The sequence below is a fragment of the Westerdykella ornata genome, assembly GCF_010094085.1.
Source record: "Westerdykella ornata strain CBS 379.55 unplaced genomic scaffold EI97scaffold_34, whole genome shotgun sequence".
NCBI lineage: Eukaryota > Fungi > Ascomycota > Dothideomycetes > Pleosporales > Sporormiaceae > Westerdykella > Westerdykella ornata.
In genome coordinates this window covers 140,697-153,268 of record NW_022986884.1, presented here as the reverse complement: position 1 = coordinate 153,268, position 12,572 = coordinate 140,697, and the positions used below count along the sequence as shown (strand labels likewise).

Here is a 12,572-nt window from a genome sequence, read left to right as displayed (position 1 = left end):
TGACGCTGCCCCGCCATCATACCAGGTTGCCCGGAGAGCGGGGTGTGGCTTCTTGGGCTACAATTTTGGTCGCATATCTGCTTGTGCTTCAGCTTCTGATTCTCATCAACACTTCCTGCCACAATGGAGAACATTATCGGTGAGTGTGAGCGTTTTGACAAGAATGTTATGAAGCTGATTGGTAATAGACAAGTTTGAGTCCGTTCTCGGTGTCGGCCCCCATCATGGAAAGTAAGTTAAGTGCTTTGATCCAAAACGACTCATTGACGGCAACGGTCACGTCGAGCAACACTTTGAGATTATTTCTCGTTCTCCGCTTATTCTATCCTGATTATATCTGCTATTTGTTGACAATTGGATCAATCTAACCTCTCGACAGATCAGTCTTGCTTCTCGGCGCTGGTTTCGTGTAAGTGCACAGTTACGACTTTTTATAATCACGGACTGACATTGATAGCACCCGCCCAACTGCTGAGATCCTCGGGAACTCCGGCGTCAAGGTTGTTGTAGCCTGCCGTACGCTGGAACGTGCGAAGGGTCTCGCCAGTGGTATCAAGAATGCCGTGGCCATCAGCGTATGTGACCGACCCGAATCGTTGCTCTTCGACTAACATTCTCAGCTCGACGTCAACAATGCCGCTGCGCTCGACGCCGAAGTAGAGAAGGTCGACTGCGTCATCAGCTTGATCCCCTATACATACCACGCCACCGTCATCAAGTCCGCCATCCGCAAGAAGAAGAATGTGGTCACAACCTCCTACGTCTCGCCCGCGATGATGGAACTCGACAAGGAGGCCAAGGAGGCCGGCATAACGGTCATGAATGAGATTGGTCTCGATCCCGGAATCGATCACCTTTCTGCTGTCTTGACCATCGACGAGGTGCACAAGGCCGGCGGCAAGATTCTCTCCTTCCTGTCCTACTGTGGTGGTCTGCCGGCTCCCGAGGACTCCGACAACCCGCTTGGATACAAGTTCTCGTGGAGCTCGCGCGGTGTGCTTCTCGCACTAAGGAACGCAGCCAAGTTTTACAAGGACGGCAAGGTCGTCGAGGTTGAGGGACCCGAACTCATGGCCGAGGCGAAGCCTTACTTCATCTACCCCGGCTACGCTTTCGTTGCATACCCCAACCGTGACTCCACCCCGTACAAAGAGCGCTACAACATCCCCGAGGCCCAGACCATCATCCGCGGCACCCTCCGCTACCAGGGTTTCCCCGAGTACATCAAGGCCCTCGTGGACATTGGTTTCCTCTCCGAAGAGCCCAAGGACTTCCTTAAGGAAGGCGAGAAGCGTACCTGGAAGGACGCCACGGCGAAGATTGTCGGCGCCACCAGCGACAAGGAAGAAGACATCGTCTGGGCCATCAGCTCGCGCACCAAGTTCAAGGACAACGACGAGAAGAACCGCATCCTGGACGGCCTCCGCTGGATCGGCCTCTTCTCCGACCAACCCATCATTCCCCGCGGCAACCCGCTCGATACCCTGTGCGCGACGCTCGAGGAGAAGATGCAGTACCAGGAGGGCGAACGTGACTTTGTCATGCTGCAGCACAAGTTCCTCATTGAGAACAAGGACGGCAGCAGGGAGACGAGGACGTCGACGCTGGCCGAGTATGGTGACCCCAAGGGATACAGTGCCATGGCCAAGTTGGTCGGTGTCCCGTGTGCGGTTGCTGTGCAGCAGGTGCTTGATGGCACCATCAGTGAGAAGGGCATCCTGGCTCCGATGTCGCCTGAGATTTGCAGGCCGTTGATGAAGACGCTTACGGAGAAGTACGGCATTCAGTTCAAGGAGAAGACGATCAAATAAGCAATGAGCGTTTGAGGCGGCAAAAAAGACCGTTCGACAGGAAAAAAGACGCATATAGACAAAAGCCCCAGATATCATGAATTGGACCGGGCGTTCCGCCATACATCCCAAAATCGCATGTCCGTGAATTGGTATATACGCTCCATGATGCTAAAATGCACACAGTACCCCTGTGTTACGAACAATCCCTCTCCACTTGACCCCTTTCACGTCACTCCTAATCCAGGCCTGGCGTCGCAGGCTTCTGCCCACCCCCAAGCCCTCCACCCATAAACATACTCCCCAACATATCCATCATCGGATTCCCCTGCCTCGGCACCCGAATCCCAAAGTACATCTCCCCAATCCGATCCAACGCATCCCCCCACTGCACCTCTGCCAAATTCCCCGAATAATGGCTCTTGAGCTGCCTGAACAGCGCCGCCTCCCCCCTCTGCACCGCCAACAGCAGCAGGCCCAGAAAATTCAGCAGCGGCAGCGACGGATACACACGCAGGTCCGAACTCGCCGTTGACACCTCTTGCACCGACATGCCGGCCTTGGAGCTCAATTGCGAGGTGAATATCAGGAAGAACTTATTTGCCGCACGCAGGTTGCCGGCGAGGAGGTACGGCAGGACGCCTCGCGCAGCGTACAAGGGAGCGGTGTGCGAGTCGTCGGATTCGTACCAGGCGTATTCGAGCTGTGCGAGGGTTTCGGCGCTGGATTTGGTGCCGAGGATGAGGTGGCGCTCCGCGTCGTAGGGCTCGAGGTCTATAGTCCAGTATTATTAGATTTCCTGCGGCGATAGCGTGAGAAGGAGGGGAAACGCACCCTCAGCGAACAACGACCCAGCGACATGATGGATCTCGGGATCCCCCGACGGATACTCCCCAAACCTACCACTCCAACTCACCATCCCCCCCACAAACTTCTTCCGCGTAGGCTCATTCCTCGGAAACGCGCGCAGCAAGCTGAGCAATTTCCCCTTGCTCTCCGCGTCCGGCCTGATCTCCCCTTTGGTGAAGACTTCGAGCAGGAAGATGCATAGGTCGCCGCCGGAGCCGCCCTGTCCGGCTTTGAGGAGAGATTGTGCGCCCGAGTAGAGGATGTCGGTTGCGGCGGCCCAGTTGGACTGTTTGACGTAGCGGGAGGCAATGACGCGGAGTTGTTGGTGGGCTTCGTAGTATTGGCCTTCTTCAATCCTGGATGCCATTAGTTGATGGAGGGTGGTAAGCGGGGAGAAAGAGGAGATGTACTTTTGCTGCTGCCGCTGTATCGTCTTCTCGAGTTTCGACATGGTGGATATGTGGGGAGTGTGTATATTGTTTGGCTTGCGAAAACGTGGACCTCCAAGAGAGGTGGAGCTGCCGGCGATGACGCACAGACGCGACCCCTCCAACGGTCGACCCCGTTGAACCTTCCCTCTCCGTATCCCTTCGAATCTGCAAAAGAGAAGGCACACAACTCAATCTCGTCAATAACGTTACAGATACGTTTATCCTTGTCGCCGCCAATATAGGAAACATCCAACTCACTATACATGCTCTGAAGGTCGCACTGTCAAAAAAGGAAAAAAAAGTGATCTCCGCTCCCAGAATCGAACTAGGGACCTTTCGGTAACAATGGATATTACAGCCGAACGTGATAAACCAACTACACCAAGCGGAGTGTGATTACCATTTGAAGTAAAATTAAATCCTATAAATTAAGTACAAGCATCCTCAGTAAGTTCACAAGCATAAGAGACATGCTTCCCTTGTGCCCTGCTCATCCCTCAGGTTAGTTCCACTTAGGGAAGACTAGACCGTTAGAAAGTACATCGTCGGGTTGCATTATCATTGGACCTAGCCTACCGTAAGTGCACAGACGGAAAGCCATAGTCGCTTTGGTCATCGAAAACATCTGGTCGTACTAGCGACAAGACGACCGCCTACACTGCCAACCACACAACACACTCTAATCAACACAAATCTCCAAACGCCCTCCCCACACTCTCCCCATCTAAGCCCACCCTCCTCCCCTCCTCCACCAACCGCACCACCCTCTCATTCACACTCACATCCACCCCAAACGCCCTCCCAGTCCTAACAAGCCACCCATTGATAACATCAATCTCCGTCGTCCGCCCCGCATTCACATCCTGCCTCATACTAGTGCTGTTCTCGGCCGTCAAGGCACCGACCTCATATACCGCCTTTTTCACCCTTTCGAACTCGAACTCCCTGCGCATGTCCTCTGCGTCCCTGTCTACGGCGTTACTAGTAATGATGGTGGAAACGACGCACTGGATGACGTCGCAGAATTCTCTCAGGAGCGCGTCGATGAGATGTCGGCCTTCAGCGGATGCGAAGAGGGTGCCGTTGGTGACGTTGAAGATTGCGGTGAGCGGGTTGATGGTGGCGTTGACGGCGAGTTTGCGGAGTTGGATGGTGAGGAGGTGGTGGGCCGGGACGAGGCGGGTGTCGAGTTCGTGGCAGGAGAGGAGGGTTTGGGCGAGGAAGGGGGGTTCTTGGGGTGGTGAAGAAGGCGCTGAGGTCGGAGTAGTGGTGGTAGAAGTAGGAGTCGTAGAGGTCGTAGAGACGTCCTGTGGCTTAAGGTCTCCCAGGCCCAGGAATGCTGGCCCGACAAAGGCATTTACGAGTCCAGCATGGACGGATGAAAAAGTCGAAGTGGCGTAGACGCCATGATTGAAGATGCCGGTTAGGAAGGCCGGTCTGGATGCTGGGTTGGGGAACACGTGCTTTGCGACTTGATCGATAGTGCCTTTGTGTGATTGTTAGAAGGGGTGGGGTAGGTAGGATACTCTGGTTCATTCGAGGTGTATGACGATCTGTTCGGAGAGTGGAACGGAGTGAAATATTTGCTTAGAGGCGTATAGTTTAACACAGTAGATGATGAAGTGGTGGCATTACTCTTCCGCAAATACAAATTCATGGCAGCAGACAACGATGAGGAGGATTTGGGTAGAGATATACAATAGCAATTGAAAAGATTAAACGTATACGTACCAATCCCATTCTGCAAAAACAACACCGTACTCTCCCTCCCCAACCTCGCCCTTACGGTCCTCACCGCCTCCACCGTAGCCCCAGCCTTCGTCGCCACAATCAGATTCTCAATCTGTCCTACTCTGTTCTCACTCATTCCATCCGCTGCCTTCCTGAAGTCCCTCAAACCCGGACCAATCGATGACGAACCCGTCGGAAGCACCTCTACGCCAAACCCACCCCTCCTGCTCCTCACACCACCCCTCACTATCTCAATCTCCCTCCCGGCATCGTCCCACTCTTTGACCAGAGACTCGCGGTGGAAGAGCAGGGTAATGGGGAGCTGTGGGTGATTCGTCCTCAGTGAATGGGCGAGCAGCTTAGCTAAGTTGCCCAGGCCGAGGATATGTATTGACATGAAGAAAAGCAAAGGGGTGGGGAAGGAAGGAGAGGAAAATACGGTGGGAGAGAGACGGCAGGAGAGTCTTCATGGTGATGGGGATGGAGTAGGGAATCCGGGCTAGGATGGATGCGGTTAGGCTCCCAACCTCACCCCCAGCTGGATTGGATCCATGAATAGCTTTATTATTAATACATTCAGAGATGGATTGACCCGTTGGCGATAAGGTGCCTCATCGCGAATAGAGCATACGCACATAACACAGTCAGTAAAGAACCCTACGCATTCCCGCAGCGCACTCTTCTCCATCCAATTGGACATCTACATCTTGTATTCAGCCCCTTCCATCTCCCATCCAGCGCTCCGTCTTCCCTCCGTTGGCCCCTTTCCCAAAGCTGCCAAAACACGACCGCAAGCCGCCTCGGCAAGAAATATACAAGAGAAGCGAAGACGAACTAGATAATAAGAAGAAGAAATCCGTCTAGATCCTTGACAGCTTCCGCGTTAACGCAGTGTACACCATCATCATCCAACTGGAAAATCACCTTTTCAATGGCGATCAGCGCTAGCACCAGCCAGAAGAGCCATTCCAACTGCTTGACCTGACCAGCGCAATTGCCAGGCAGGACAGTGAGACAGCGTCGAAGTGATGTGCCAGCGCGACGCCAAGCGGGGCGTGGATTAAGGGGAATATCGGAACCCACAGCAGACTTTCCAGACTCTGCCTCCTGAAAAGTCGTGAATTAGCAAAAGGTGCTGGATCCGGTGATGAAGCCGATGCGAATGCTCGTGTCTTCTCTCTTCGTGGTCCCTCCGTACCGTTATCCAGAATACGGTCGCCATCGCTGTCATGAACAATCATAGCGTCATTGCATCATATGTCATGCACCACGGAGAACGACCACTCAGGCTTCCGTGCCCTTTGGTTTATACATGATAGTGGTGAGGAACTGGATCTTATCAGCATTCCACCTTCGCGAATCAAGACTCACAAAATACTCACCTTATTCTTGTACCTTGTCGTTGCGCTCGTCGCAAGAATGCCATCCTTGATCGAACTGGTCGCCAAATGGTTCAACACGGTATGATTCGGCATGATCAACACACTGCTGTCATCCTTCATCGGCGTGGCGCCGTTCAAGATGCTCTTGTTCAGGAACAAGGGTAGCGTAGGCGGTGGGGGGATTGGGCTGTCTGGACTATTCGTATTCGTGACGGCGTTCGCTCGCGCGAAGCGAGAGGAGTCTTCTGGCGCGTCAAGGTCGAGCAGATACCGTGGAATCACCGAATGGTATTTTCCTACTGTTGGCACTATTACGGGAGATTTTGGCTGCGTCGGTGCAGGTTGCTGGACAGGTACGAGTTCAGGGGTCGGCGGGAGGGTTTGAGGTGGGTAGACACCTGGCGGGGCGCGGAGTTCTTGCACGGGTCCCGCAGCAGGCACTGCCACTGCTGCTGCGTCCTTTGCGCCCGTGGCCTGTTGTGGGACATCATCGTACGACACCTCGAGGTAGTTGACGAGGATGTTTGTGTAGTCTACCGCTGTCGGAAGCTTGTCGGAGGTGATCATGTTTCCATCGACGAGGAACATGATGTGATGGGTTCCGGGGACGATATTGACGATTGTGGAGAGAACATCTTTCTTCTTGCTTGGGCCACTGTTTATACCGCATGTCAGCAATTGTACTCGTGCAGTGTAACGCAGGAGCAGGAAGAGAGAGCGTGTATGTGAAAACGATGGGGTTCAAGACGCGGAAGCCTCGCTTTCTGGACATGCAATTGTCGCTGTCTCAGAGTATCTGCATGTAACCGCAGCCACACGGAAATGGGCAGCAAGCTGAGAAAAGGAGGCACTCACTTTGGACGTAACCTGAACTTGCGATTCCAATCTACGAATGTGCCTGTGACATATACGGCCTTGCCTGGACCTTCCCACTCGATAAGTGTAGGCACTGTCGGTTTCGTCTGCGGCTCTTCCTCATCTCCCAGATCGTCGTCGTCTGCCGTTGTGCTACTCAGCACCGAGGCGCGGCGGGGCAGGCCAGAAACTTCTTGGTCATCATCCAGAGCGCCACTGTCGGGGGAGATGATGGGCGAGCCAGGCGTGTGCGGTTCCTCCTCAATAGGCAGCGGGAGGCGCGGGGGACGTACAAACTGCGGTGGCGGCACAAAGTACTCGCGCTCTTCGGCAAACAGAGGATCGGGTTCTGCAGGAGGTGGAGGGTCGAGAGGATCGCCTCTCTGGTCGGCGTTGGGTGCCGTAGCTGGCGCCGTGGGTATGTCGACGGGCTCGACGGGCGGAGGCTGCGACTGCAGCTGCGGGGACGGCGAGGGCTTCTCGGACGAGGGCGCGCTTCTCGACCTGCTCGACGCGCCGTCGCGGCCCTGGCGGTGACGACTCTGCTCATTGCCCATCTTGTCGTCGGCGAGAGTGGCTGTGGTGGTGTTATCGTGGGCGGCGCGGAGGGTGCTAGCGACGTTGGAGACGATATCCGTGGAGCTTGGAGCGGGGGTGGTGACCTCGGGGCGGGCGCTCTCCAGCGAGGCGCAGGGCGGGACGGCAGTGCCCTTGACGGTGAGGCCGTGGACAGACTCGCGGCGGAGGGACTTTAGGTCCTGGATGGGGTTGGGGAGGGCCACATTTTGGTGGTGTTGGGGATAGTGGTGAGGGTGGTGGTGGTGGTGGTGGCTGCTGTGGCTGCTGTGACTGGATCGGTGGTGGTGCCCGCCTTGCCCGCCTTGCCCGCCAGAGCTCGAGCTGCTCGGCTGGTTTCCCATCAAAAGATGCTGCGCGTGGGCACGGATGGCGAGGGACGCGGTTCCATCTATCAGCATGCAGCGACGCAGAGAGTGTCGTGCGATAGGGATAGGGAGGCTGAGGCCGGAGATGGAATGGTTATCGAGGGGCATCCATTGAACTACGGGCGCAAGAATTGGGAGTGCGGGCTATCGGCCTATGAAATTTAATAAGCTCGTCCCCGTAGAATTTCCCAGAAGAGCTCTCCCTGCAGCAGCAAATATTTAGTGCGAGTCCGAAATAGCTGCGAAAAGCAGTGCGGTGCGGCGGGGGACGCAGATGGGGCGCAGATCAGTAATTCAAGCGCCTGCAGTTCGGTCTCAATAAATATCCATTAACGTGCTGTTGCTGCTAGATTCAATTTAGAGATTGCTGGTTTGGTGTTGTGCCCTTACGGCGATAGATGAGTACTTGGGCGTGCCCCTCACGCCAGTGTAGAGACACACAAACCCCTCCATCGTCTCGCCAGTGCAGTATTACGATAACGGAAACAGTCGCTCCGGTCGACTGAAGGAGATAAGCTGACTCTAACTAAGCGTGTGAGGTAAGTGAGGGACCTGATGGCTTGCTTGTCTCCAGCTAAATGCCTCTTCATTAGTGCTTGTTGCTGCATGCCAGCTCCTCCGGCACTACTCCTCCCATCCTGAGGGACCTGGAGCGACCCATAACCCCAGCTGGCCCCGGTACTATGGGTGCTGTTCTTTCCGCCATTGCCACGATATTCTACTATGCGACCTTTCCAATCGTTCAGGTCCTTCGCCTCGTCATCTTCATTCTTTCTCCCTTCTGGACCCTCACCAAGTTTGTGCTGCTCCCAGTCACATATGCAGCCCATGGCATCTTCGCCATCCTCCTCTTTCCCCTCCGATTGAGACTGTTGGAACGCTTGGAAGTAAGCCTATTTCTCTTAAGGTGAAACAATGCGGTACTCACGCCCTCCATCAGACACTCTACATCTATGTCGGCATTGCAGGCCTGATCGGCTGCCTCGTCGGCGTTATCCTGCACGTCATTTTCAACGCCCTCTCATCCACGCTTGCCTTCAACGGCGCTGCTGAGGGACGGCGCACAAGGCCGAGCACAGTGGCTGAGTATAGGGCCGGTAGGCAGAGGGCCACTCAGGAGGAGCCCTATGGGCTCTCAGCGTCGGCTATTCAGAAGCGCAGAGCGAGGCACAAGCAGAGTAATCGCATCTTGCGGACCATTGCGGATGTGGACGTCTCTTCAGATGATGTGTCCTCTGGCTTGGGGTAGCGTGTGTTGTGTCGTTCGTTGGGGTGGATCAAAGGGGTGGTTTCCACCACCGCCCTCATTGCCCAGAGTGCGCTTGAGCGAAGGGGTTGTGCATATTTCTACTTTGACTCGTGAGTAGTGTGCATATCTACCACAAAAGACGGGCTTTTATCCACCCGAGTCAGACGCGATACTGGCGGAAGACGATAACAAAGTTTGTGAGGCGTGAGATGGTATCTATGTAGATCCATCTCGTCTCCAACTTCATCTGGATTGATATTGAACAGAAAGGCGGTGACGCATGGAGAACTACATGCTACCACAGATGGAGGAAGAGTAAGCGAGTGGCTTCTAGTACAGTACCACTGATGGGAGCCACGACACGCATGTGAACAGCGTACGGACACTGTATAGGTTATACAACGGTGAGCAATGGTTCGTCAATCGCGTGGCACATGCTCCACGCGGATAGCACTCTGCGCTACAGTGCACGAACAACGCCCTCAGAGGGCATGGCAGATGCAGTGAGGGAGTTCGTGCGCCGAGATGTCTTCCAGCTCGTTTGGAGCGCACCTCATTCTGGTTCGGACGGTCTCCTCAGACGCGTCAGTGAAACTTGGAGACTCGTCATCGGCCACGGCACAGTCGCGTCATGCCATGTGCGGCGAGGTCGAAGGGGATTGCGCAGCCTCGGGTGTGGCTCGCATTAAGAGAACCTGTGATCGTACTTCGTACTCGGTAGGCGGTAGGCGGTGCAAGGTCCTCCTCAGTGTCCGCCTGGATTACTGTGTCGCCAACGTGAGAACTGCGTGAATCCGACGACAGTGAAGCTGTGAGAGGAGGATTGAAATATGTCTGATGTGAGAGTGTGAGAGTGTAAGAGAGGCGGGGCAGCAGGCAGTGGCAGTGGCAGTCAGTGGCAGAGGCAGTCGCAGAGGCAGTCGCAGAGGCAGTCAGTGGCAGTGTGACGCGCGGTAAAGGTGGAGAGGGGCGATTGATGGGGTGATGGGCGGGGGTCTCATGGCCGGAGTTTCGATCCAGGGTTCACCCCCACGATCGCGGGGCTAACCTCTTCGGGTTCAGGGCAGGGTCCGGGCGTGGCCGCGTCTCAATTTCCCGTCCAAGCCCCCAATTTCCCCTTCACCACCTTTTCCTTCTTCCTCCCATCTTTTTTCCTTCCAATTCCCTTCAAACGCAGTCTGCCGGCTGGCACCCTTCGTCCTGGGCTTTTGGACCGTCGCTCCTTCCAAGGTTGACTTCTGCGCCCACTTGCCTTCGTCGCGTTGAACTCGCGACTGACGAGATTTCCCCTGTCACAGCCCCGTCCTCCTCCTCCTCTCAGCTGAAGGTCCGCGGACAGGACACCCCCAAACGAAACCATGCGGAAGAACGTCGTCGCCTTCGTACTTATCACCATTGCGGTGCTCGCATTCGCAGTGCATAATGTCTGGATTCTAATAAGCTTGCTGTTTGTCGACGGCTCCGAGGACGCCATTTCGCGCGCCGAGTTGCCCGCACCCAAGTCCGGCGCAATCAGCGAGCGGCCGCAACTGATCCCAAAGATCATACACCAAACCTATATAAACGAGAGCTTGCCCGAGCATTGGAAGGGGCCTCAGAAGAGCTGCATCGACCTCCACCCAGACTACGAGTACAAGGTGTGTCAAACCCACTCCCGCTCTCACCATGTGAACAACCATTAACCGTGATTGCAGTTGTGGACGGACAAGAAGGCACGCGAATTTATCGCCGCTGAGTACGCATCTATCATCCATTCTGCTACTGCTGGAACATATGCCTAACGAGTCTCAGATATCCATGGTTCCTGGAGACCTTCGACGGATACCCCTACCCTATCCAACGTGCCGATGCCATAAGATACTTTGTGCTCCACCACTTTGGTGGCATCTACATCGATCTTGACGATGTTCGTATCATTTCCATGTCGATTTACACACGCCCACTAACGTAGCTTCCAGGGTTGCAATCGGAGCCTCGATCCCTTGCTTGCGTATCCAGCATGGGTCCGTCGAACAACTCCTACCGGTATCTCTAATGACGCCATGGGCGCAGTTCCTCGCCATCCATTCTTCCTCAAAACCATTGATTCCCTTCCCGAGTACAATCGGAGGTGGATCCTTCCATATATTACCGTCATGGCTTCAACCGGGCCGCTATTCCTGAGCATCATCTGGCGCCACTACAACAACGCAAACCCCGTCGGCGCTGAGCGTGTGCGGATTCTCTTCCCCGCCGAGTACAATCACCACTCGTGGAGCTTCTTCACCCACCACCTTGGAAACAGCTGGCACAACAACGATGTCAGGCTCATCTTCTGGATGGCAAAACACTGGCTGATGGTCACTATCTTGGGATTTGTCATCGGATTCTCCCTCCTCGCCTGCATCTACACCGTCTTCATCAGACCCCGACAGCAACCCGGCAGCCCCAAGCTCCGTGCCGCCTACTCCCGGGCGCCTTTTTACAGGCGCATCAGCCAAAAGGACATCGAGCTGGATGATAGACACGAAGTATAACCTGGCTATTTATATGTCCATTTTTCTGTTGCTTGCTCGAATTATTTTTCATCTTAATGAAGGACTACGCTTTTATCTTTCTCAGATTTCTTGTAACATCACTGGTTATCTGGTCACTGCATTTTCTGGCGCGTTGTCCTGGGCTCACGATCGCTTGCATAACATGACATGTTCGCTTCTTTTCTTCGCTTTGGAATCAAAGCAAATACCATCAGTTTCTCTTCGCCTTCCCTGATTACAGGGTTGAGCACTTATTGGATGCGTATGGTTTTAATACCTTTTGCAGAGGAAAGAACACGAGGGCGCGTGCGCCGGGGCGATATGTTAGACGGAGTCTCGTATTGTACGGAGTAGAGCGCATCGAGGCGCGTCTTAGAAGGAGATAGGGCGTACGCCTGTGAGATTTGAGGGCGCTATGTTGTACAGCCATGCAAAGTGTGCGGACGGCAGTCCGACGGCATGAAGGAATTTGAATAAGAATCTATCGGTCGAGGCTACATCGATTCAACGCACCATGCCTTGCTCGCAAGAGCTTGATTTCCTCAGGATCTTTATTGATGGTTTCTTTTTTTGCGTCTGTGCTCGGAACGAATCAGGCCCCTTCGATTCCGAGGGTTCCGACCGCGTACCTTGCATGTCCCGTCCGCTGCACTGGGTTGCTGCAGCGCTTACGGTCGGACGGAGTCCGGACCACGCTGTTTCGAGTTGGTCGTTCGCCACCCTCATGTTAAGACTTGGGGTTTCGGTGCGCCGGCCTATCAGCGTTCCACTGAGAGGGAGGGGTGTGAGGTGGTTTGTGATGGGGTGGTGGTGAGTTGAGATTGT

General features: G+C 54.8%; 6 protein-coding genes and 1 non-coding gene across 7 annotated transcripts; 3 read left to right on the top strand and 4 right to left on the bottom strand.

Moving 5' to 3' along the window:
* The first annotated feature begins 67 nt into the window (after window positions 1–67).
* EI97DRAFT_405700 (saccharopine dehydrogenase-like protein) lies at window positions 68–1,927 on the top strand. The gene is made up of 5 exons (XM_033796569.1): window positions 68–139; window positions 189–231; window positions 380–409; window positions 458–575; window positions 621–1,927. Exons 1-5 carry the CDS (start codon window positions 124–126, stop codon window positions 1,809–1,811), a joined length of 1,398 nt encoding a protein of 465 aa, XP_033650306.1. The 5' UTR covers window positions 68–123; the 3' UTR covers window positions 1,812–1,927.
* EI97DRAFT_436696 (DUF410-domain-containing protein) lies at window positions 1,848–3,328 on the bottom strand. Its single transcript, XM_033799178.1, has 3 exons — window positions 3,050–3,328; window positions 2,625–2,995; window positions 1,848–2,564 (listed from the first exon to the last, which is right to left on the bottom strand). Exons 1-3 carry the CDS (start codon window positions 3,088–3,090, stop codon window positions 2,029–2,031), a joined length of 948 nt encoding a protein of 315 aa, XP_033650305.1. The 5' UTR covers window positions 3,091–3,328; the 3' UTR covers window positions 1,848–2,028.
* Window positions 3,329–3,375: 47 nt separating this feature from the next.
* On the bottom strand, window positions 3,376–3,461 carry EI97DRAFT_t83. Its single transcript has one exon. It is a non-coding gene; the product is annotated as a tRNA-Tyr (tRNA).
* A 292-nt stretch (window positions 3,462–3,753) lies between these two features.
* Window positions 3,754–5,266, bottom strand: EI97DRAFT_504014 (uncharacterized protein; the record flags this gene model as incomplete). Its single annotated transcript, XM_033802805.1, has 2 exons — window positions 4,802–5,266; window positions 3,754–4,556 (listed from the first exon to the last, which is right to left on the bottom strand). Exons 1-2 carry the CDS (start codon window positions 5,196–5,198, stop codon window positions 3,754–3,756), a joined length of 1,200 nt encoding a protein of 399 aa, XP_033650304.1. The 5' UTR covers window positions 5,199–5,266.
* An 819-nt stretch (window positions 5,267–6,085) lies between these two features.
* Window positions 6,086–8,015, bottom strand: EI97DRAFT_461705 (AMPKBI-domain-containing protein; the record flags this gene model as incomplete). The annotated part of the gene is made up of 3 exons (XM_033801215.1): window positions 6,086–6,130; window positions 6,184–6,838; window positions 7,039–8,015. The coding sequence occupies 3 exons, from the start codon at window positions 8,013–8,015 to the stop codon at window positions 6,086–6,088; spliced, it is 1,677 nt and encodes a 558-aa protein (XP_033650303.1).
* Window positions 8,016–8,555: 540 nt separating this feature from the next.
* Window positions 8,556–9,608, top strand: EI97DRAFT_436694 (uncharacterized protein). The gene is made up of 2 exons (XM_033799177.1): window positions 8,556–8,869; window positions 8,923–9,608. Exons 1-2 carry the CDS (start codon window positions 8,666–8,668, stop codon window positions 9,229–9,231), a joined length of 513 nt encoding a protein of 170 aa, XP_033650302.1. The 5' UTR covers window positions 8,556–8,665; the 3' UTR covers window positions 9,232–9,608.
* A 639-nt stretch (window positions 9,609–10,247) lies between these two features.
* On the top strand, window positions 10,248–12,238 carry EI97DRAFT_425758 (mannosyl phosphorylinositol ceramide synthase SUR1). The gene is made up of 4 exons (XM_033797168.1): window positions 10,248–10,868; window positions 10,926–10,966; window positions 11,023–11,137; window positions 11,190–12,238. Exons 1-4 carry the CDS (start codon window positions 10,590–10,592, stop codon window positions 11,745–11,747), a joined length of 993 nt encoding a protein of 330 aa, XP_033650301.1. The 5' UTR covers window positions 10,248–10,589; the 3' UTR covers window positions 11,748–12,238.
* The last annotated feature ends 334 nt before the right edge of the window (window positions 12,239–12,572 follow it).